The 25,897-nt window shown below is 39.8% G+C and overlaps 1 protein-coding gene across 4 annotated transcripts in view; it reads right to left on the bottom strand.

Moving 5' to 3' along the window:
- Positions 1–25,897, bottom strand: part of LRFN2 (leucine rich repeat and fibronectin type III domain containing 2) — a 158,123-nt gene that overhangs the window by 36,318 nt on the left and 95,908 nt on the right. For all 4 annotated transcript variants that reach the window (XM_071548027.1, XM_071548025.1, XM_071548026.1 and 1 more), the window contains one exon: positions 3,364–4,756. In XM_071548027.1, coding sequence (XP_071404128.1) covers positions 3,364–4,736 — 1,373 coding nt within the window. In that variant the 5' untranslated portion in view covers positions 4,737–4,756. The remainder of the gene's footprint in view (positions 1–3,363; positions 4,757–25,897) is intronic.

Here is a 25,897-nt window from a genome sequence, read left to right on the forward strand (position 1 = left end):
CCAAGATGCCTCTGAGATGTGTGCAGGCTACCACTGTCATCCTCCATCTTGTCCTTCAGTCTGAGACACCATGTGGAACCAGGTTCTAATCCAGGACCAGCTCATTACATCACTATCAGACACATTTACCCTGAATACACTGAAAGAGATCAAAACCTGCTACTAGCTTCAGCAAAAGACCTGAGAGAGCAGGCACAGGGGAAGGTCAGGTGGGGAAGCAGACCAACAGTACTCCTCCTGCTAATTGCCCGTCTCATGGCACTGCTATATCCAAAGCCAAACTTCAGATTCTGATACTGTTTCAGCTCAGTGTAAGCAGGAGGCCCAAGAGACAGCACTGGCCACTGTCTCCCAAACCTTGAATTTTCATGGAGCCACTGTCCCCTTTGCACCATTGGCAGCTCCTGCCAGTCGCAGATCACAGCTGGAATTGAAGATGGAATGGGACTGGTGTCCTGGGTAATGATCGGGAGTGATGGAGACATCAGTGGGCAGGGGGCGGGGGACAGGAGGAGGGGAATGACTTTTGCTTTGACTCTTTCACTATGAGTACAATCTTCATGCAAAATTCTTAGCAGAAAAGGCAGCAAATTTCTTTATTTTTGCATATGTTTCTTACTAGCAGGATTGCTTCAAGCTGAGTACAGCCAATGTGTCTCAGTCCTGGTACGCTGACTATCTTAGCATATATTAAGTGCCCCTCATTTTAGCAGATAAGCACTACCACATCCCATTTAGCACATACACAGCATTTTATAGAGCAGAGCACTGTAGAAATCCTTTTCCCTTAGGTTTTTCTACATGCTCATTGCAGTGATATGCATCAGACCAATTAAAGCAAAACAGATTTAGTTAATTAACTCTAAGGGACTGAGTCGTTCCCTGACTGGAAGTCATAAGAACTGGTTTTGATATTATGAGTACCATTGATTAACTCTCAGATGTTGGACAATCACTTCATCTTTCTAGGCTTCATTTTCCCCTGGTGCAAAATGTAAGGAAATAAAATTTGTTTTCTTTGGTGAAGTGCTTTTGAGAGCTGTGAATGAAAAGAGTTATGCATCATCAATGAATCATCAGAAAGGCCTGATGGGAGATTTATGGAAATAGCACTGTCTTCACTGTGCTTCTGAAAAAATGAGCCACAGCCACGTAAAGTAACAAAGGGCCAAAACCTAAATGAGAGGCAGCACTGAGGACAGGATAAAATTTTAGGGTTGCCTGACACCTTGACAACCACTTATTCCTTCAGAACAGGCTGGCAAGATAGCATCTTTCATTTCAGCCTATGGCACCCAATTCTCACCCATCCAGCTACTAGACAGCATGTCTTCCCTTCTGCATTGTTTGTTTTTTTGCCCGGCCATCCTCCTTCTCAGAAAATTGACACATGCAACCACTTTCAAAACCTGACAGCTCCCGCAAACTTCTCTTTCTGGTTGCAAGGATATTCTTGTTCACTGGGCCAAATTCACTATACAACAAATATATGACTACACACATTCTTCAGGGTATTTTTTCAGCCTTATACTAAGATCTTAAATAGTGATGAGTCTTTACCAAAAGCCTTGCCTTGGGAAAAACTGGTACTAGCAGGTTTTCTTTCATTCTATTCATAATACTCGATCATTACTTAGTTTTATCTTATCCTTTCATTCTACTTAACTCCACATAATTCAAGTCCCAAAGCTAACATACAGGTTCCACCGTACATTAACCAGGGCAAAGCAAATAATTTCCCACCTGCTAATTGATTTGATTATTTCAGCATTCTCTTATAACTGAGGAGTGGAAATGGACAGAACTGAATTTCCTTAGATTAGTTCAGTATTTGAATAAATATCCTTAAGAAAAAATTTTTATTTGGCCTTGCTGGTCAATATTCCTACTTTTGGCAATGAGTGAGGGAGTTTGTGGTAGCTAAAGAGATTACTTTATTCTTTCTGTTCTACAAGTGATTCAGACAAAAGTACTGCACAGAAATTTGTCCATGTCAATTAAACATTCAGTTCTGAAGAAAGTTAAAAACCAGATTCCATTGTAAAAGAAGGGTGAGGCAAAAATGTCACATGAACCTTTCATTTTGACTTCCTCATGGTAAAAAAAAAAAACAAACAAACAAAAAACAACCAAACAAAAACCAAAAACCAAACTACATTATGGTAAAGAAGAAAATAACATCTCGCATGGGATCTGGAAGTTGAGCACTGTGATTTGATGTGTGCCTCAGCTCTCCCTTATAGGCAGCAGGAGGAGGACAGCTAATAACAGAAAGGCTACTGAGGAAGTCAATGGCTTTGACTATGTTTTGGCCACAGTTTATTCTCAAATTGGAGTCAAACCCCAAATCCTATTATTCCTCTATTAGACCTAATTTTTCTCCACTGCTTCAGGCTGCTTATAAAGCTATGTGAGTTGATGTGTTTGGTTCTACTTTTCCATGAGATTCTGACTTCTGCTGGTAGCTCATATACAGCCAAAGAGAGATTTCAATGCATCTGATATTCCTGCCTTTGTAATTAAAAGGAAGGAAAGGGAGTTTCTCAGAATTCATCATGAGAAAGTGAAGACACTGTGTCAATCATTCCTACAATACAGAAGAAAAAAACAGTAATGCCGTTTTCCTGTACTGTTCCTGCACATTATTAATCCCTGTAATTTATTGCTGCTTCACTGCAAGAGTGACTCTTGCTTTACATCATTAAAAGTCAGAGGAGTTGCAGAACTGGAGGAACACGGGGAACATTCAGGGCTGAAATTATATCTGTCTCTTCTTAAATTTAATATCATATAAAACATTAAATGCTCCAAAGTTGTCAGACATTACAGTTGTGTAAAACAGTTCTTGGTGAAGTAAGAAACGATCTCTTCCATGTAGGTGAAAAATCTCTTGTTAACAACCCCAAATCTTAAATCACAAAGTAATTAGAGTCTGTGTTATGGGTAGACAGCATAAACTTCCTCCCACATTGCTTCCTCTCTCAGTAGTATGTTTCAATCCCACCTACAGGAGGTGGAAATTTCTGACTTCTAGGCTTCAAGTTTTCCTTCCTTTGTTATGCCTAGTAAGGAGGCTACCAACTGTGGTACTGCTTTTTCCTAAATTGGAAATTTTACTGAAAACAGCTGTTGTTAGAATGAATACTACAGAGATTCATAGTGTATGACTTTGACAGAAAAGCAAAGAAAAGAACAAACAGGCAAACCAACAAATACAATGCAAATTTATCAGACACCACTGATGCTACTGGTGGCAGTGCTATCTCATTTCGAAGCCAAATCAGTGACCTAAGAGTAGAATACTTCATATGCTGATTTCTGCCCCCTGCCATCACCAGAGGACCAAACAACAACTGCATTTACCTGTAGATCAGGACTTCATCATCCGAGCAGTTATACTGGAGCTGATACATTTTCACCCGAGGGGCCGACTTGCTCACTGTCCATTTGACCAAAGCTGAGGTAGTGGTCACGTCTGACACCAGGACAGCCCTTTCTGGTGGGCCTTTTGTTTCCCCACGATTCGACTTGGTGGAGCTGGTGATGTCCGAAAGCCTGGATTTTGGTGGAGCTGATCGGCCTGTGCCATTGCTGAGATGGGGAAGCTGAACAATTGAGAGTTCAATTGTTGCAGTGGACTCTCCAGCAGCATTGGCTGCTATGCATGTGAAAGTTCCATAGTCCTTGGAGGTGGTGATGTGTATATCTAAGGTGCCATTGTCATAAACAGCTGTCCTCGAAGAGTTTCCAATGAGACGGTCATCAGGGGCCACCCAGTGAATGATGGGAGTGGGATCCCCAATGGCTTTGCATTTCAATGTGGCAGTTTGCCCTTCCAAAACCAGCAACTTGTGAGTATGTTGCGTAATCAGAGGAGGCTCACAAACAAATTCTTCTTCCCGTATGTACCAAAAATACCTTCCCTTTAGACCTGGTGGAGATGCACAAGTTTCCATATCATCATCCCTGTCAAGTCGCCTTAACCACAGTAGCTCACAGTTGCAATGCAGTGGATTGCCCCCAAAGCTCAGAGACAAAGGTGGAGAAAATGGGGTCACAGTTAATGGGATTACTTGAGATCTGGCAAATATGGGGTCAGGGGGAAGCTTCTGAAGTCTGTTGGATGTTAAATCCAATCTAGCCAATTTCTGAAGATCTGCAAACGTCCCCTCTGTTATAAAATCTATCAGGTTGTGGTCTAAACTGAGCTGGTGCAAGTTAATCATCTTTCTTATAGATTCCCAGGGAATGCTTCGGAGGTTATTGTAGGACAGGTCTAAGTCTTCCAATGTCAGCAAAAAATCCTCAAAGGCTTCATCAGAAATGCTGCTTAGCTGGTTGTTGTTTAAAATCAAGTGCTGAAGGTTAATTAAGCCTCTCAAAATATCCTCTCCAATGTCAGGCAGCCTGTTGCTGTCCAGATGTAAAGACCGAAGGCTCTCCAGGTCAGTGAAAGAGTAGGGCTGTATGTAACTGATGGTGTTTCTGGACAGAGTAAGGTCAACAAGTCCAGACATATTGGCAAAATCTTGTCTGCTGATATTAATGATAAAGTTTCCCCCAAGACGGAGTTCAACAGTCCTTCGATCTATATCCAATGGTACAAAAAGGAGACCCTTGGAGGGACACAAAGTCCCCAGTGACTCAGACAGGTTCTGACAGACACAATATTTGGGACAAGCATTGACCGTAACAGCCATTCCAAACACCAGGATGCTGCAGAGCAATTTTTCCATTGTAAATCACGCGACAGTACCTGCAAGAAATGAAAAGAATTATAAGGAATATCAGCAGTTATTATATAAATAAATTTCTTCTTATTTTTTGCGTAACATCTACCTCTGGAAAGACTTTGACATGCCTCCTCTCAGGAGTCACACCTAGAGCACTCCAGGATGGGAAGGTTAAGTGTTATAGGAACATGTTTCTTCAGATATTTATTTCTAAAAAAAAAGGTGAGTTTGGTTCCAAGTCTGAACAGGATAGGAATTGCTAATAATTATGCCTGGTAACAGGGTCTTGTGACTACCTATTTGCTAGTTACAATATTATAATTTGTATTGAGTGGTTGGTAGTAGACAAATCCCACCATCAGATTGCATGGCTTACTAAAAAGCCTGAAAGATTTCCTTTGGAATAGTGTCAGCTACTTTGAGAGTAGAGCTAGAGTGTGTATAGTAATTACTTACTGCTGAATAATAATGTGGAATTAGTCTTAGGATTGAAGCAGATGATTTTATGCATAAAAGTGACTGCATATTTACGCTTCAGTAATGACCATGTAATTTTCTGGTCAGTTCTGGGATGAGCCACTCACCCACTTAAAATTAATGATAGACAGTATAGGAAACAGAAATCGCTTGCCTCATTGTCACCTGGATTCACCCTGTGCTCAGCCAACCTATGGAAAGGATGACTGCATTGAGCTCCAAGGAGAATGGATCCAGGAGAAACCTGTGATACCTTAGTCTCCTGGCAAGCTTTCTGACAACCTCATACTCTCAGACTACAACCCCTTCTGTTGTAGTGACAACAAAGCTTTTGCCTGTCTCCATGGCCTTCCCTTGCCTCCAGCCCATTTCTCTTTGCACCATTAGCTCCCTCCTTTTTTCAGCTCTCACATGGTTTCCCAGCTTGAACTGTATGGTATGTGTCTTTGAAGAATAAATTAAATGTATTAACAGGCTGGCTCAGATGACCAGTTGTGGCTGGAAGAAGTTGCAGCCCTGCTTCAGGTTTGGAAATATCTCCTTACACAGATGCAGGACATAGGTAAACTTGCTTTCTCTCTGTCTCTCCCTCTCACAGACTCTGCTATTAAGCAGGGCTGCAGAATGGGTTGATCATTCATTTCTAATCCTCATTCTCCTCTGAGGAAAGTGGCAGGTAGGCAAAGAGCTATATTTTTTGAGGGATCTCCCAGGGTTTTTTTGCTAAGATGGTGTGCTCTAGTTTCCAAGACCCTCTCCTGTGAAAGTAGTTACAGGCACAATTCAGGTTGCAATTTTCCACGTAGGCATTTTGCCTCTCTTTAACCTACATCCACCATACAAATTCACATCACTGTCCTTGGTCTCTGCTATATACCATATCCCTTCTCAATTGCGCAGTGCTCATAAGGCTTAGCAGTTTTTGACACTTGTGTTTCAAGAGAAGTCATGGCACAATAAGAGGTAAGACACCCTCATGTTAATTGATTGCCCCTGTAGTGCTTAAACAGTGTATGGCAGGCAGCCACCAGTGCCTAAGCTGGTTCTATAACTGCTGTACAGATGATAGAATAATACACAGTGTCTCATAATGATTCCAATAATTAGTACTATAAGGCCACTCAAACTCATACAACACAAAACACACTTCACAAACAAGCTACATCACAATTATTTGCACTCCATCACACCCCTGAAATGACAGTTATGCAGAGATTTTATAGTAATTAAAGGAAATAATAAAAGTTATTAAACTCCCAGTAACACATACCAAATACAAAACAAAACCTATCACGTGAGTAATTTTTTAAAAAACTCTTTAAACAGGTCTTGCTCTACCTTCTTGTGAAAGGAATTATAACTGGGTCCTTATGTTTGAGTCTCTGACCAGGGCTCCCGATTCCTCCCCTGCATAAGATGTTTTGGTATCTCCTCTCTAGAATATGTGAGACGAGTCAGAAAAAAAGGGCTATAGAAATGCAAGATGCTGCGAGTGTGAACTATGTATAGTATGTTCCTTACAGCAAGGTTTTCTGCATGGTGTGATGATAGTAATTATATACTGTTATTACTATTTCATGGTGAGGAAACAACTGAAGCATCTGTGTTTGCTGAACTTTGCAAACAAGATGAAAGCAAGACACTTTTAGAAAGGATGGCATGAGAAGAGTAATCTTACCTTCAATAGTAAATAAAAGGCTACTGAACAAAATGTTTGGAGATTAGCAAGTGTGTTATTGATGCAAATCTGTGGCATACTTAGCAAAGAACTATAGATAAACCTTACATTATTATCAATTGGTAGTTTGCTAACAGGCAATTGGCTTTCTCAATCTTAATTATAATTGTGTTCTGTAGATTTAATTTAGTGTATTACCCTACCAGCTGAAATAATAAACAAAAAACAGTTTAAAAGGGGGAGAAATAGATACAGTTAATTAGTAATAAGCCCTTTCATAGTTTCTCCCTCATCTACATTCCCACCCTCTGAATATCTATTCAAAAATGTGAATGCACACTTACGACAGCAGTGTCTCCTTTAAGTGTCTCAATTCTCTAACCACATTTTTTCCGGATGCTGTTAAATATCACAGTGCTTTGGGGAGACAGTTGACTCTAAGCATCAGAGTGAAATGCATTTATGAAAAAAAAATGAGGGGAGGAACAGAAGTTAATTACATAAAATAGGGACTGAAGCACCAAGAGGAGGATGTGAAGCAGGAGGCCTAAATGACAAAGTGAACCCTTATGGGGAAACCATCTGCACATGACTCGAAAGCACATCATCTGCCCTTGTGTGCTGGTGTGTGTGCATGAAAAAGACACAGAGAGTGCAACGTGTGCTTTTACCAGCAAGAGGACAAATCAGTAATATCCTTACAGGGATGGAAATATCATGGCCACTGTCATTCCATCTATTGCATGCATTTGAAAGTATTAATGTAAATATTGTTTGTTTGCAGAGGAAATTTCTAGCCATTGTGATCTCTGTTAGCATTGCTATTTCAAGTTTCTGAGCCTTGAGTTTCTCTGCAATGTAAACCTGAACAGTTCACGACACAAGAAAGAAGGTACAAACTCAGAGGACTATTTATAGGACACTGGAGGGAACAGAATTGCACGGAGCTCCTTAAGGAGAACCTCTGGGGTTTCCATAGGACACATGAGTTTCCTTTTTCTCTCCAGTCAGTCAAAACACTTGGGCCAAAGATGAGGTAGAGATTCATAGAATAACAGAATCGCAGAATGGTTTGCCTTGGAAGGCACCTTAAATATCATTTAGTTCCAACCTCCCTTACATGACAGGATTGACTTTCACTAGACCAGGTGTCTCAGAGCCCCATCCAACCTGGCCTTCAACACTTTCAGAGATGATTCCAGAGAAAACTGCATTTCTTGAGTCTACACAATTATAGTAATATCTTTGAAAATCTAGACCCTCCTAACAAAGTAAAGGTAATTGCTAGATGTCAAGGGGATGGATGTATAATAAAAATTGGTTTTATTTCAGATCTGATAATTTTCATATAAGACAAAAAATAAAGTGTCAAGTTAAGAATCTGTTTTAGCTGGCCAGTTTTCTCACCTTGTTCCCAAAATCTCTTATGATCTGCAATATCAAGAATTTTATGGGCTGCTAATGGCAGCCTTGTGATAAGCTCACCATTCTGATTTACATTTTAAAGATATCTATTAGCCTGAAAAAAGAATATTTCTCACAGCAAGTTAGTGAATCTGGAAGAGTTCCTGTCTCAGCACAAGATGAAAAATAGCCCCTTTAGTCCTCTTAGAACATGTATTGATATGAATTAGTATGTGCAGGAGCCATAAACCTTGGTGGTTTGTATTCAAATTTTCCTCATAGAGATACAAATTCTGGGATTTGGCATCTCATTTCAGCGATGTCTCCAAGGCATTTTTTAACTCTATATTCATTGAACTTCACATATAAATTCCAATAACCTTTGACTACCATAGCACCAAGTACAAGGTAACTGTCAGGAAAATAAGCTGCAGCATTCAGGCTGGGGAAAAAAAAAAAAAAAGAGACCAAAAAGAAAAAAGGAGAGTTGGGTGGACAGTGGCTCTGATTCTACTGTCTCCAAGTTCCCTGGGACACAGTTTCCAGGGATTTTATGGGTGAGCTAATATAACTTTCTTCACTTTTTTTAGGCGCTGTGGAGGAATTGAATTTTCTATTCTGGGAGCTGCCCTTTTCCTCATTCTTAATGTACTCTTATCTCTGTTATAAGTGAACATGTGTGACGAGGAAATCTAGCCCCCAGATGCAGATCTTGACTGCCATGGTAGTCCTACTTTGGTAGTATTCAGAAAGAGCTAGGCTGAAGAGGTGGATATGTGTACATGAGGTTTTTCTACTTTCAGAGTGATTTTGATCCAGGGAAAACAATATATTTTCAGCTCTCTGCCAAAGATATGGAAACCTGGCTGCTGGACAGTATGTGTGTCTAGTGGCCTTAGTGACCCTAGAGAACTAATATCCAATGTGCTTACATCCTGGGTCATAGGAAATGCAGCAAGAGACATTAAGTCAATAGCAAACCATGTGTAGGTCTGTTAGATCCCATCTCCCTTCTATTAGCACGTTGATGAAATGAAGGCACCATTATAAGCCATTCATCAGAATGGCGAGTCTTTGCAAAGATTTGGGAAGGGCTCTACCCACGTGGGTGTGTCCTTCAAGCCTGAGCCATGAATTTTTTAGGTGAGGCACAGCGTGCGCAAAACTGACCCCACCCTTTAACTCCTAAGGTTCATCTGCCACAGCTGAGCGAGCTTGGACGGTGACAGTGAAGTCCTCAGGACTAGAACCTACAGCCCCCGGTATTCCCAGGAAGTGTACCATCCAAGCACTAACCAGGCCCAACCCTGCTTAGCTTCTGAGATCTGATGGGATTGGGTGTCAGGGTGGCATTTAACGGCCTATTATAAGCTATTAGGTACTAAGAAAGGTACAAAATTAGTCAAGCTTTTGAGATTCATTTTGTGAGAAAATAAAACGGTGAACACATTCTGTTTACTTCTGAGCATCTGCCTGTCTGGCATTTCCCCACAATACATTCAGGACATTTTCATCACTTCAGATAAAATCTGAAGTGTAGAAACCTCAGAAATATTTACTACTCACACTTTTCAAGCATATAGAATATAATAAGCTTCATGAAAACAGGGGACAGAGCCTTCATAAGCTTTATTAGACTTCTGCCAAGGAAATTATGCATCGTGAGTCCACCTCTTGCTGGGCATCACAGTATCCTCAGGGAAGATGGACATTATTAATATCCTGGCTACTGAAAAGACTTTAACTGAGTTCAGTGTCTTTAGACAAGAGGCAGTCCACTCTACTGTTAAGATGCTCTGGGCTGTACAGTGTCTAATAAGCAGTAAACTCATTCTGCACTCATAATATAATTCAGGACTAGGTCAGACAGGGACACACATCCTGTGGCAGCCAGACTTTCTTCTAGTTTCCACCCAAAGAGTATAGGTGTCACTATTTCATTATAACTAATCTCTAGATGTTGTCTGATCTGGCATCATGCCACTTGAAGCTTGGACTGAAAAGCTTTCATGCACACACAGAGAACAGAGCAAAAGAAACATGGGCCTAAAATTATACTTAGCAATTAGCCTAAATTTCTTGTGCTGCAGAAGACGGAAATTTTTATTCTAGAATGATGTTTACCTTCAATGCCGAGGTCAGTTTCACTTGTATCTGTCTTGAAGCTTATGGTTCAATTTTTAATTGCTGAGTACTGATTGTAGTAACTAAATTGATTTGGTCCTGTTTCCATGACTCCAATAGGCATGCTTGATTTACTCATTTATTAAATATTGTAGTACTTTAGGTAAATACCTACTTGAAACACATCATTTCGAAATGAAAACATTACATTTCAGAACCACTAGAAAAAAAGTATTTTGAATGCTTCATTTAATACCTTTTCTAAAGTGGTCCCATGAAATCTGAACAACCTCACAAATAGGTTTTGCCAGCATGGACTGATACTTATCAGTGTGTAAAACTACTGGAAAATAGAAAAAAATATATAGCTCTAGCCAGAACTTGTGAATGGTACCTTATAACCTTGTAAGTATAGTCAGATTTCTGTTGACTAGTGTGATTTTACCTGTGAAAATAGCTGTAATTGCATTATTCTACCATCATTGACTGGAAAACACAGGCTTTAGCTGCCTGACTTGCTGGAACAAAAAAGCAGTTTTTGATAATGCCCGAAATTTAAATGCGCACAGTTACTTGTAAGCATACAAAAACAAACTGAAGAGAAAAACACCATTTAGAATATCCAAGTGTAGATGTTTGGTAAACAGACACACTTTGCTAACATTACTTGACACTGTGCAGGTGCATCTGTACTTACCTCAACTGCATGCAATGGTGCTTTTCTTCAGGCACAAGATGCTGTCCCTAAATGGCCTGACCCAACTGCTGAGATGCTCCAGGTAGGGGGTAAACGAAGTCCCAAAGCAGCTGAGCAGTTGCCTTGTGGCTCCCAGCTAGGGGAAGAAATAATCTGTTCTCCCAGGCATGGGGGTGTGTTGCATCAGTAACAGGTCTGTCCGGTCTGTTTCCTAGGGCTTTTCAGTGCAGACACACCGGTGGAGGACGGTGATTTTCCAAGGAGAGTGACACAAGAAATGCAGAACACCATTTTCAACAGCACTAAATCTAAATGGCTAGGGCTGGTTTGTTGGTCCTTCTCAAATCATCCAAAGGTCCATTCTTTTTTGTTTGTTCATTTAATGGTCATCAAAATTTATCTTTGGTTTCTGTTTTACTGCTGTGTGCTAGTCCCCATCAGATTTTACCTCCAGAATCATGAGTCAGCTAAGATGAGCCCTTTGCTATTTTTAGCCATCCAGTTCATTTATTTATCTGGTTCTTTACAGCAATCCTACATTTTGCTTTATCAGCACAGTAGAGACATTACCAGTTATTCTCTCTTACTCATTTTGGGAATTTATAGGGAAGCTGCAAAAGTACTAAGGAGCAGCTCTCTCAGAGATATTGCCTATGGCATGAAACATTAATGTCCATCAACAGAACCTATTGCTTTCTGCAAATACAACTGAAGGCCTGTTCTCATGATCTGAATCAAAATTCCCCTTGGCTCTAATCCAAAACAGAAAATTCTCAGGTAACTCTTAATCTCTAGTTTACTTTAATTCTCCTAAAAGTCTTTGTGTATTCTTATTTCCTTCTACATCAAAGGAAAAGGGAGATAATTCAAATCAGGATTTTTTTTCTTTGTCTGGGCTTGCTATTTTTGTTTTGTTTTGGTTTGTTTTTTTTTCTTTTGTTATTGACAACTTAGCCCTAGAGACAAACTCTGTCCAGTATTCCTTAGGAAGTAGTCTTTGTTTGAAATGTAGACTGCAGTTTTCCCTTCATGTACAACCCACATGCAAAGAGGCACTGATAGGAAAACCAAGGCACACATGCCAAAAGGTCTTTGTCTGGTTTTTCTGATAAACTTAATTGGGCACCCAAAGTGACATGCAAAGATTTGGGGATCCTTTGAAACACAAGCAAGGCAAATCTGAGGTACAAAATAAACAAACTCTAAAACACTTTTGCTGAATGCTCCAAATTACTATGCCTAAGGATGTTAGCAGGGCCATTTGGTAGCAGAGGTCCCCTGTTACAGGGAATTCAACCCCAGTATGGCTTGTCACTGTGGCTGGCTTGTGGTTCAGTAAGAAATTAGCAGAGTTCTGAGAAGGAAATGTAAGAGCCCTGCTATCATTACATGACACAACACATGGCCTCCACAGTCTCAGGACTCTTTTATAAGCCTGATAAACTTTTTATGATACTTTATTGCTTTTCACTTAGTTTGGATGGGACTAGATGTGTCTGTTAAATTTCTCTTTCTAGTAACTCTCATTTTTTGATTCACACACAGGCGGATAATTCACTGTTTCTCTGGAGGATTTAACACACCCACTGCCTCTACCATGTGAACAGCAGCTTCTCAAAGTTGTAGATTTTGTTGCATCTCGTTATGGAGTTACTTATTTCCAAACTGCTGCATCACTGGATGGGAAAGAGAAAGGAGATAAGGACTTTTGGTAGCAATACCTGTTCTTTTATATCAGGTTATTGATGCACTTTAAAAAAGAGACAATTTTACATATGAGTAAGAAGAGGCACAATCTGCCTCAAACATTTTTTCCCATGATTATTCACCAAGTCCCTCACTGAAAACTCAACTCTCACAACTCCATTGTTTTCTCTTTGCGCAGCGATGTTTCCACATGTAAAGCACATCACTGTACAATATTTTAATACACATCTAGTGCCATGGACAGTGTTTGCATAATTACATTAAAAGGAGAGTTTGTGATGCTTGCATCTCTGGGGAAGAAATCTGTCTTTACTCTGAACATTAACTCCTGGATTACTTTAACGCGCCTTGCTGTGGGAGTAGTCTTGGATGAGTTACACTGAACTTCTCTTTCTCCTCTGTAAGATAAGTATTGACTCCTGCTTATCAGTTGTTTACAAGGTACCTGGAGACTGTGCATATATGTAAAAACAGTTTTTGCAGGAGTCTGCTGTCATGGCACAGGAAGGGTGACCACGGATTACAGACAGCTTGTACAGCCTTTTCCCATAGCTCAGTCATTTTTTCTTTATCATTGCAAGACTGACAGTAACAGAAGTCAGAGGCAGTGGATGTCTGTGCATGGCTGAAGTGACTCTAGTCCCCAGTGCCCCCTTTGCTGCCCTGAGTACCTGCAGCACAGAAGCCTCTGAAAGATACTTTGCCCACTTTTCTGACATCTCATATTCCTCTTCTTCAATGGCTTAACCATAGCTCACAGTCCCACCTTTCACCAGTAGTAAGTTCTTATATAGTGGAGCACATTTCTAAATCTCCTGACTGTGAAGGAACCTTCACTAGTACAAATGGGTACACAGGGAAAACAGGAAAGCAAATGGAAAGTATGCAAAAAGCACCACTAGTCTATTCCTTTATAAATAACAACCTTACAAATATATGATGATATTTTGGTCATGCTAATGAGACTGAAGGCTGTTGCCCTTTCCAGAAGGGCAACAGAGCTAATGAAGAGTCTGGGGCACAAACCTTATGAGAAGCATCTGAAGGAGATAAGGTTGTTTAGCCTGGAGAAAAGGAGGCTCGGGAAACCTCTCTACAACTACCTGAAAGGAGGTTGTAGTGGGATGGGAGTTGGTCTCATCTCTCAAGTATGAAGCAGTAGAACAAGAGGAAATGGGCTCAAGTTGCACTAGAGGGGGAAAACCACCTTTCTCAACCTGCTGGTCACACTGCTTTTGATGTAGCCCAGCATATGGTTGCCTTTATAGGCTGTGAGCTGACACTGAGATACTCATCAAACTCCATCTAGTCTGCAGAGATCTTGTTCCAGGAAAGATGGAAAGTCTTTCAGGTTAGTTTAAAGGAAGGGGAATGGATGGCAAGATGAGGAAAGTTGATTTTCTGTTATACTTGCTATGTTTATTTACAAGGAAACAAAAGTCTTCAGTTCCCTGGGCTCTCCATATAGCACCTTGCACTGGCATTAAGTCAGCAAAAAAGAACAAGTCACTTAAAATTAAAATGAAGGCAAAACAAGTGAGAAAATAAAATATATAAGACCCCAATTTTTCAAATATATATTCTGCTTCACTTCACAGTTTCTGCTCACCAACTATGCACAGAATGACGGTCTTATCAGATAAGAGCAGCCAGCTGCTATATGCTGCATTTAAATTTATATTGCAAACAACAGACTCCATTACCCAAGGATTTTCTTGTTGCATTCCTAATACTGTCTTTCTGCATCCTTTACTGTTTCTCATTTCCTTACATAGTCTTTGCTTTCCAGTGTGTACCGGCATATCCTGATATTTGTTTCACACATTTTTGGGTTTTTTACTTAATCTGTCTTTGACTAGTTTTCCTTTTTTTTATGCCTCTAAACACTTCCTGTTTCTCAAATACCATCTCTAAAGCTGCTGTCTCATACACTCTTTGCTGTTTCTTTTGAGCTTTCTGTTGCATCCCACCCCCGCTCCTTCAGTCCCTAATCATTTGATCACTGCAGTTCTTTGATGTGTGAGGCTTCCAGTTCAGGCCCAATTTAATTATGTTTTCAGAAGACTGACCTCTGTGGTCCCAATTTGTTCAAGACATTTCCGTCATTGATCCAGGGCAAGATCTCTTTACTGCCTAAGCTAGATTCCTGATATTAGAAGCACCCATGTATTAGCACTTGAGGTCACTTTGCATATGTCAGCAGCTAATTGAACTGATTTATTTGTAGTAGATGCAACACGCTCTTTCCTGCCCTTAGGTCTAGATGCATTAACACAAAATCAAGGGGAAATAATTAGAGGTATTCTCATACTATAGCAGTTGCACTTGCTTCACTGTTTGTAAGCATTCTCAAAGAATAGATTGAATTTTTCAGTAAATTGCAACACATTCTAGAGGTTTATATATTTTAGTCTATTTTCTTGGGCTACTACAAAAGCAACAACTGACACTATTGGACTTTCCCTTCTTAAATTCTCTGCCTATCATCCACTGTTCAGGCAATAATTAGAAAGATGGTTCAAGCTTTGATTGGAAAGTCAAATCTATGCTTTCAAAAAAGAACATAAGTCCTGCAGAACAATTACAAAGCAGAACATACTGTCTTTATGATACTCGAAGTGGGTAAAAGCTGTTTATAAATACCAGTGTGACATACATTAAAAACTCTCCTATATTAGCAAACAAACATCTGTTCTTCAACAGAGCAGTACAAGCTTCCTATCTGCAGCAAAAAGTGTTATGGAAAAACGAAAATATTATCTTTTTATCCCAGGAAGGGAAAACTGCAATATTTCAGTCAAGAAAAGTGAGGGAAATGTCTATGGTGATTTCTACTGTTGTTTGCTTTCATAGGCTCTGCAGTTAGTGAAGGATGCAGAGCTCAGTGACAACAATACAGTAAAGGCTCTGTGCCACTGAGCTGCATGTGCTCAGCAAGCATGGGGTGTGGCAAAGGTCTCTCTGAATTAGACTGAGCTAATTAAATACAACTCTGTGCTTGACAGGATCTACAGATGCCTCAATCCACTTTGTCCAGTTCTACCGGAGGATGATGTCACATCTAAGTAGACCAGCATGAACACACTACCCTTGCCTGCTGCCAAAAGCTACCAGCCTGAATAAGATCAGCACAAATGTTACACTTGACCTGACTGAGAAGTGTCAAGGAAACTGAGCCTCTGGATAAAACCAGAGCTATTTCAGTACCGCAGCATTCATTCCCCAAAGCAGGAGGCTCAAAATGGGATGGCATATCTGCTACTGTGGGAGAAAAGGTCCTGGACTCCTGGAATGAAGTTCCGGCCTTCTAATCTGAGAACTGGTGAAGTCCAGAGTGACCTTGACAGTTCCTCTTTCCTTACCATGATCATCTCAAGATGTTGCCTTTCATGTTGATGGTTTTATATTCCATTTTTAAGTTCAAATACAGGAGAAAAGTACTCTCTCTTCCCTGATGCTACCCGTATACTTATAACCATGTGGTGTGAGAAAACAAAAATTCTTCTCAGGAGATGGATGTTCGTTCACGTAAAAGAGGAGATTAAAATAATCAGGTAATCATAATCCAGAAATAAATAAAAAATTACTCTTGGATTATCATAGTTCTCTGTGATTTTTCCACATATGTTTAAGTGACTCAAGAAGCTCATCTCCTACTGCAACCAAGAAAATCAAAGAGTAACACCTTTCAGTCTCAGAAATATTTCATAACACCACAACCCAACCTGGTTTCCTGATGAAATTTATCTGTCAAATACACACCAAAATCATTTTCCCATTTCAGAGTTTGTTCACATCAGGGTCTGCAAATACATGCACATCTATGTAATGACTCAAAATGGGAATGGGAATGGGAATAAAGTTTCCATCATACAGGAATTAATTCCTGCTTGGCATTTTCCCACTCATGGTGCCTCATGCCTCTTGGCTCATGGAGGATGTTCTGTATGTCTGAATTCTGGAAACTGATCTGTCCCCTCATTTTTCTGCACTAAATTTTGAAGTTTATATATGAAATTTTTATAATTTGTGGCAGGTTTCCCCAAGTAAAATGTGAGTATGGATTTCAAGACACAGATCTCTGAATCACAGACGCCTTCAAAAAGCCACCAAAAATGGCAAAAAACCCTTCTGCCCAATGCACAGCATCAAGTGACTGGGAGCTGTTACAAGAACATCTCAGTTCTCCCAGTACAGAGGGACTCAGTGGTGCCTGCTGACTATAAAAATAGGGATGCTGAATACAGCTTCTGTGACAGGCTCTCTGCAGGGTGTCATTGCCAGGATAGCAGTGAGTGACATTTCATTGCACCAAAAAGCATCAAATCTCTGAGTTGGCTGAAGAGCCCTAAACAATCACAGCAGTGTAACCTTCTCTGAAAGTATTTCTTGATTTCATTCAGATAATCTTGTTTACTTTATCTCTTTTCAATAGCTTGCTTTTCCTTGGATCTCTGACATGCACTGGAGTATACTTATGCTCCCTTTCCTATTCATCAATACTAAGGGTGCACTGTGGATGTGTTAGATGCCAAGAAGTCTCTCATTTCCTTGGTAACAGAAAACAGTTACTAACCCACAGCAAAAAACAAAAAAAAAAAAACAACCAGTGAAATGTAATGCAGACACTGAGCTGAGGGTTAGGATGTTTGATCTCCTTTCCTGATAATTTTGTCTGTAATCCCTGTTCAACTACTATCCCCCTCTATGCTTTATTTTCCTCAATAACTGAAGAGACAAATTATGTTGCTCAGTATACAGTACTGAACTCAAAAGTATAATGTTCAATATGAGGGTTTAATAACACTTTGGTGATGACATATTGGGACTTAGAAAAAAAGACAGCTCAATAGGAAGCTTTAAATACACATCAATATCCACATAGTTAATTCAATTGAAAGCCACGTTTGTGCTGGTGTGCACCACAAGTACAGAGCAGAAGCAGGCAGTACACACAGCATTTAGTGCACAGAAACTCCACTGAGGGCTCTGCAATGGTGGTGCCACATAGCAGGGTCTCCAGAGCCCACTGAAGCAACTATTCCTAGTTCATCAAAGATGTCCCTTCAGGCAGAGGTCACAAATTAGAATTCATCTCTGCACATCTGTGACTGCAGAGGTGTCTAGGACTTCATGGTGGGAGTGGAGCTAAATGGGCTCTTTCCCCACAGGTGTATGCTGGTGTAGGGCCTGCATCACCAAGTGATGGAGCTGCAGGAGAAGGTCCGCAGACTGGATAGCATCAGAAACTATGAGAAAGAGATCAACTGGATCTTTTCCAAGACTCTGCAGGTGCAACAGTCTAAATCCCCAGCTGAGCTGATGGAGAGTCAATCACCTGAAAAACAGCTTTGCATAAAAGGACCTGGGAATCCTGGTGGACACCAAGTCTAACATGTGTCTGAAATATGCCTTCATGGCACAGAACAGCAACAGACTTCAGGCAAAGTGTTGTCAGGAAGTTGAGGGAGGCTTTCCTTGCCCTATACTCAGCACTGGTGAGACTCTTCTGGACTGCTGGGTCTAATCTTGGCCTCTTCAGGGCAAAAGACAAATGGGCATACTGGAGCAAGTTCAGAGAAGGTCCACAAAGATGATGAAGGGGCCGGAGCCACTCTGCTATGGAGACTGAGATAGATGGGACTGTTTAGCCTTGAGTAGGCTCAAGGGGAATCTTGTCAATGTGTAAAAATACCTGATGAGGGGGAATAAAAAAGCCAGTCTTCTCAGCTGTATCTCAGCTGTCACAAGAGAAGAGGAAATAGGCACAGACTGAAATACAGTAAATTTCACTTAAACACAAGAAAATACTTTTTTTACCATGAAGGCAGTTGAACACCAGAATGAATTTCCCACAGAAGTCAAGGCTCCATCCTAGGATATGTTCAAATCCTGATTGAACATGGTCCTGGTCAACCTGTCCTAGCTGACCCTGCTTTGAGCAGGCAGGTAAACTAAATGATCTCCCAAGATGTCATCCAAATTCAACTATTCTATAGTGCAAATGAGTTACATATTTGGATGTTACTTATCTAAAGGGCATTCTTGATCTTAGAGGTAAAACAGCTTCTGCCCTTCAACTATCTACATTACCTTTCTTGCAACTTTGAGCAAAATAGAGACAAGTAACCAGTGAGTTCTACAATAATGAACTCTATTCATAAGGAAATTAATTTCTAGTTAAGATGATTCTGTCAAACTGGTTCTTATAATAACAAATACCTCTCTCCAGAAAACAAGCTAATTATTTCCCTCATCAATCACACTTTGCAGTCTTGGTTCAGGTACCTGGCATTGCTGAGAATAGTCAACATTCATGGATCAATATTCCATACACAAAGCAGGGTCAGGTTGGACTGGTTGATAAATTATGGTAAACCCATTGCTAGAAATCAATCCTTTGTTAAAATGACTGCTGAGAGTGATTGCAACTGAATGATGATTAAGGAAGCAAGGGTCCTAGACTTCCCCTTCCAAGATTATTGCCCACTTAAGTCAACAGAAATTACAATTTTTTTATGTTTTTTTTTTTCTCCTCCAGTTTAGGTGAATTGTGGCAGCAAGTGAAGTCACCATGTCACTTTTTCCTTTGCCTATCATAGGAGAGGGGGTACAAAACTGGGAGTAGGAGGTTGGTGAAGGGAGACTTGTGCTTATCACTCTGAGGAGAGAAACTGAGAGCACTGATAGAACAGGCTTTTTTATGACACAGAAACAACAGAAGGGTAGGCAGTTCAGTCTCTCTGGCTTGTCCCAACTTTCTGCCTTTCCGGGCTTAACAGTTCAGTGCAGGAATGCAACTGAAAATGATCATGTAAATTTCCTCTGGTGAAAGGGGTGAAGACTAAAGATCATCTGGAATAGCGCATTTTAATGTCTTTCCAGAAAAAGTATTGAATATAATGTGACTATAAATGTAATCTAAGAAATTCAAACCTTTAAAGAAAATCTCCATCCCCAGAGATATAGATGCATGTCTGTCATCATGTAGAGAGCCTCAGAATACTGTGATTACACAAACAAGGTCAGAAAACTGACCCAACCTAACATAATATGGAAATATTTCCCTCAAGTATCGTATCTTCCATTTGATCACAGCTCATGTTGAAGAATACGGGGAGACACTACTATGAAAAATGATAGAGGAGAACCATATGGAAAATCTGCCAACAGAAAGGCACACCTTAAATCAGTGATGAAGCTTGTAGGAATATCAGAACTGCTTTGCTGCTCCCCAGTACAGGAGGCCCTGATAACAAAGCAAGTTTTGTTGCTACCTGTGGAACTGGGTATATCATCATTGCAGTGACACGCAAGCCCAAAATATTTACAGCATGTTTCATCTCAAATACAGAAAGCTTGCATATTTGTGTCAAATAGAGCCAAAATAATCCTTCTGTCAAACTGTTCATAACCTGACAACCACTGCTGTTCTGTTGAAGCATAAAGAAATATAACTTCTCTTTATAAAGTGTCTATTGCTGAGAAGCCTTCAGTTTCTAGGATTTTACACCCTTAAAATCCAGTAAAAGTATGAGTTACTCTGTTACCAGCATGAGTCAGGAAGCACCTGGAAACTGCTTCACATATGATGCAATATACTGAAATAATATAAACAACTCAAGGTTTGGATACACTCAGACAGTGTTCTACAAGAAATTGCTGGCATGAGGAAAACATTCCTTAATGACAGGGCTGATTTTACAGGCTGCCCTACACCCTCTTTGTACAGAAATGAGCTAAATAAGAGGTTTGACATGAAGAAAAAAATGCAAAGAACTGAGGACTTCTTGACTTGAGTTACATCTGAATTGCAGGTGTACTTTAACAAGAACCCATTAAAGCCTTCGGCATTTAACACTTGCTTATCATTCCATATTTAAAATAATTAGCAAAAAAAACCAACCTGGTTCCATCAGTTTACCAAAATTTGATCATAAGAATTAAGATCAGATAAGACTCTCCATCTGAATCTCCTGATTGTACATAATTTTAAACAGTTTTTCTGTCATGTAAGTGGAAAAGGAATGTGGAACTTAACTATGGGTCTTGAAGAGGGTGGTTTAAATTGGTCACAAACTCAAAGAACATAGAATAATTACACAAGACTTGTTATTTTTCCTGTGAGGATTGTCACCCTCTCATAATATTGTTTTAAATTATACTACTTCAAAATTGATTTATTTCAGGATATTCTTGATACCTGATATTTCACAGCCTTGCTGCTGCGAGGTTTTCATGGAAATTTCCATGACTGGAAATGGGAAGAAATGCAGGAGACTGGAGATTACTGACAGTGAGTGGCATGAGTGCATGCCTGGAGCTTCAACCTTGCCATCATGTACCACTCTGGCTGCTGAAAACTGCAGTCAGAGCACATTTCACTAAAGAGACAGCATATCATTGATACCTAGTCTTCAAATGTTTTACAGGGCATTAATTTCACAGATGGGTCCAGGGATGTTTTAATAGAACTATTTTATCTTTTTTTAGGAGGACAGATTAGAATAAAGAAAAAAAAAGCAAACCAAAAATGAAATATATATATAGCAATGACTGTCTACAAATAGTTGAAACATCTGACTGTTAAAGATGAAAAAGAATTGTTTAACACATTGCAGAAGTATATAAATCATAATTATCTAGTGTGTATAAAACAGCAGAAGATGAGAAGGAAAGAGGATCTTGTGCACAGGCAATTAAATTCACTGTTTTGTCATAGACAACTGGTATTTGTCCTTTGGAAACTCTTAGTAATTTTTTTTGCAAGTTCTCTGTCCTTACAATGAAAGCAAAGACTTTCATTCTTCATTTTTTTTTCTGTCCTATCAACACATTTGAAAGCAGATTGAACTGAAATTGTTTCGTTCTATTAATTCACATAATATATGCAAATCATAAACGAAATTGCTTTGGGGGGCTCTCAGCACTGCTCTAATTAAATAATTATACTAGTACAAAAAGTGTCTTATAAATGTTAAATGTCATATTCTACCTAGTCTAATTATATTATTTACCTAGTGCTATAATGTATAATAAATTGCTGTTTTCAAAGGATAACTTAACCCAAATATCAGCAGTCTCATGAAAGGCAAAGGCTAAAATTTCAGAGAATCTTAGTGGTTTAGGAACTACAGACCTATTTCCAAAAGCAAACAGGGCACCTGCAGGCATTGGGTATCACTGTGAACCTTTGGGAATCTCATTTTTTGTTAACTAAGTAATTTATGAAATTTTTATTAAGGTGCGAAAGACAGTTAAGGACTTCTGAAATTTTGATTCCAGAAGTCTTATCTGTGAAAAAGTCCCAGAAAAGCAATGTGAGTCACGTGGCTAAAAAGCATATTAAAATGGTCTGGACAAAGCACTCAAAATTTGTCTCAAGGAAAATTCTAGAATAATGAACACAGACCACAAGCTAGAAGAAGGATAGACCACTATAAGCTAACATGTCTTCTTTTGATCTCTTTCTTCAGTTAAGTCTTTTCAAGAGGATTATTTTTTTCCTAATGGCAAAACTAATAGAAGAAACCTTTCTTCAGTACAGCCTTACACTCACTCTGTTAATACATTGGAGAGGAAAGCTCCTTTATTAATATACTCTACACTCTCACACACATATCAAATAATATGTCAAAAGATAAGAAAGGAAAGCAAATAACTTGGGTGACATTTGTTGACATTTCCAACACAGAGGAAACAAACAAGTTGCACTGTTGCTGAATGTTAAAAAGGCCGTGGAGAGTGAGTTTCCACTCATCAGTACAGTCCTCCGGGCATTTTTAACTCAGCCTGATATTGTGTTCCCTAGCAGGAGGTATTCCTGCAACAGGGGAAGACAGGGCTGGCTCCCTTCAGCTCTCTGAAGACCTCAATAAAAAGGTCACCAGATCTTTTATTTTAATTTACAATTTTAAAAGATCAAGGTCACACTTAAAAGAGAATAATCAAGATGCTCAGCTTGCATCTTAACAAATCATCAGCTCCAAACAGAAATCAAAATCAAAATACAAGTGTTTTCATTTTTATTTAAAATTCAAAAAGAGATTGAAAGTTCTTTATTTTTCATTTTTCCTTTTCTGAAACCATGTTAAGATCCCTTTAGCGTGCAACCGAGAAACATCAAAAACCTTAATGTGGCCTGAGGGTAGCTTACTACAAAGCTATGTGCTAATAATACCTTACATTTATAGCTCTTTTCACCCAGAAGAGCTGGATCCCCAGGCAGTGCAGATACTGTGTATACAGGAATAACAACTTTGAGCCCCTTTACTGACATGTGGCTCTTCCGGTGGGGGCTCAACATCCAGCCCCCAATGCCCCATCCTTTAGAGCTGGGGGGACACCCTATGTAATGGAAACTGTATACAGAATTTCAGTAGAGCAAAAAGCAAACAGATGAGGTAGAACATGCTAGAAAATTGAAGCTGTGACCCCTACCCTTGTAGAAGGTGTCATGGGTTCAACAGCCACACTGCTGCAGGAGGTGCCCTGGAGAATTTTGAAGGCTCTGGCTAAGCCCAGGTATGGACGGAGGCTCACATCTGCCACCCTGACCAGGTCTGATCAATGATCTCAAAGCCACAGCACAAGCCACATAATTAATGAGGAAAATCAACATTTCTTTTTTCTTGAAACAAAGATGGATCTCACGCTTCCATTACCTTAGCTTACCAGAGCGCCAGCTCATCAAGCAGTAAAATTTGATATAATGAAATCTAATAACCCACCAGAATTACTCTGAATTCATTTTTATCACTTGCTAATGTTTGAATTCATATTAACCTATTTCTTGGTATTTTACAGGTAAATATCTGTTTCATAGTACACATTTTAAGGAAAAGGTGATATACTAATTTATCTCAGGTAAAAGAAAACCACATTTTCTCTATGCATAGGAATGTGCCCTTATACCTACATCTAAATACCCAGCAACTCCTTGGTGATGCATATCAGTATATCCAATTTAAAAGTCAACAGAGCAGTACTGATTTACATCTAATGTGTCTATTTCTAGATCTTGACTGCAACAGTAATAAAACAATGATAAATAACGATCACAACTCACATTATTTAGAGGCACTAATCATGGAATATCTCAAAGCATTTGTAAGCTAATTGCACCTGGAATTGCACTCACAGTTACATACACACATAAAAGAATCACATCAGTTGTTTAGGTTTTCTGTTGTATATCTCATAGGTCCACGATCCAACACTGATTTAATCCTGTCAGCTCTACCACCTGCACTTTCATATTATGTCTTTTCAAGTATTTATCCATAACACCAATCCCTATATTTAAGATCATAGAAGCATGCTCTTTTTCAGACTTTCTGCAAATACCACTGGTACTGCTTTTATTCTAATTCTTTCTCATTTATCATTGCACAGTGGTTCATGCAAATCTTTAAATTGCTCATTTTTAGGCTTAATACCCACTTTATACAGCCCATAGCTTTATATTTTGGATATTGAAAAAAGCAGAATTTAAGCAGAAAAAAATTGTCAATCATTCCTTCCTGTCATTTTCCCAAGTAAGCTGGAATGTTGGCACTCATGCTATAGCTCAAGTGTAATTTACATTTTTAATAAAGTAGCTTATTTTCTGAGCTGTACCCTTCCCCCTTGTGCTTGTTCTATGGATTATATGTAGTTTTGTGAATCCTGAGTGTACCAGATTTCACAGATGCTTATTCCTTTTCTTTCTGTTTCTTTTCTGTGTATGCACATAACCCGAAATTACTAGTCCATTTCCTCAACAGGTATAAATCCCTGCCCACCAAGCACCTAGTAAGTCAGTCCAAAAATTCAGCCTTATGCAAAGGAAACTTTCACCTTATGAAGGAAACCTAATGATGTGGAGAAAATAGGGCATGACTGTCACTTACCATTAATGCTATTTACCACCGTCTCTATCGCTGCACAGCAGAATACCTCACAAAGCCTCTCTTAGGTGGGGCCAGCTAAGCCTGTAACTCTCTGTGAGTGCTTCATGACAAAATGCACCCAAGAGACAAACTGCTGCCAGGTTTGGTTTCTACAGTTACTTAGATCAATTTTATTTGATATGAGCTTTCACATCCATAAGCCACCAAGCATAAAAGCACATAATCACAGATACGACTTTATAGCTTTTAAAAAGAAAGGAGGACAAGGTAAATACAGAGGTGTGAAATGTAACTGAGTCTTCTTGAGCCTGCAGTCATTGCAAGAGCTTTGCTGGATTACTTCAGCATATGGCAGCAGTGTCTGACATGGAGAGTGCCACATTTCTAGTAGTAATGGTGTAGACAAGGGGACAGAAAAACACCCCATCCTTACCTCAGACAAACTGGATGTTGTCACTGTGTATCAGTATACTAGGACCAATATTGCTCCACCCTATTGCTGAGTCTGACAGACAGGCAAATACCAGTCCCATGACAGTGTCTCACAGTTATCTGCCATCTCCCCACAGCTCTAAACTCCAGCACATGAGATACCTCTCCAAAAGATATCAGCTCTTCAGTTTCCCACCTTTCCTGCCCTCTCTTCATTCCTCTTGTGACAGACCTGCAGCTATGTTTCTTTCTGAACTCTGGGGCCAGTCCTGGTTAATATCTTTACTGATGATCTGCATGAGGGAGATCAAGTCCCCTGTCAGTCAGTTTGCAGACAATACCAAACTGTGTGAGAGTGTTAATCTGATGGAAGGCAGGAACGTTCTGCAAGGGAAACTGGACAGGCTGGATTTATAAGCTGAAACAAGCAATAGGATCAACGAGGCCAAGTGCTGGGTCCTGCTTCTGGGTCACAACAACCCCATGTAGTGCTACAGGCCTAAGAAAGAGTGACCGGAAAGCTCCTTAGCATAAAAGGACCTGACAATGTTGGTCAACCAGCATCTGAACATGAGACAGCAGTGTGCCCAAATGGCCAAGAAGGACAATGGCACCCTGGCTTGTATCAGAAATAGTGTGGCCATCAGGACCAGGGAAGTGATTGTCCCTGTGTCCCCAGCACGGGTGAGGTCACACCTCAAGTATTATGTTCAGTTTTGGACCCTTCACACAAGAAAGACATTGAAGCACTGGA

The sequence above is a fragment of the Pithys albifrons genome, chromosome 2, assembly GCF_047495875.1.
Source record: "Pithys albifrons albifrons isolate INPA30051 chromosome 2, PitAlb_v1, whole genome shotgun sequence".
NCBI lineage: Eukaryota > Metazoa > Chordata > Aves > Passeriformes > Thamnophilidae > Pithys > Pithys albifrons.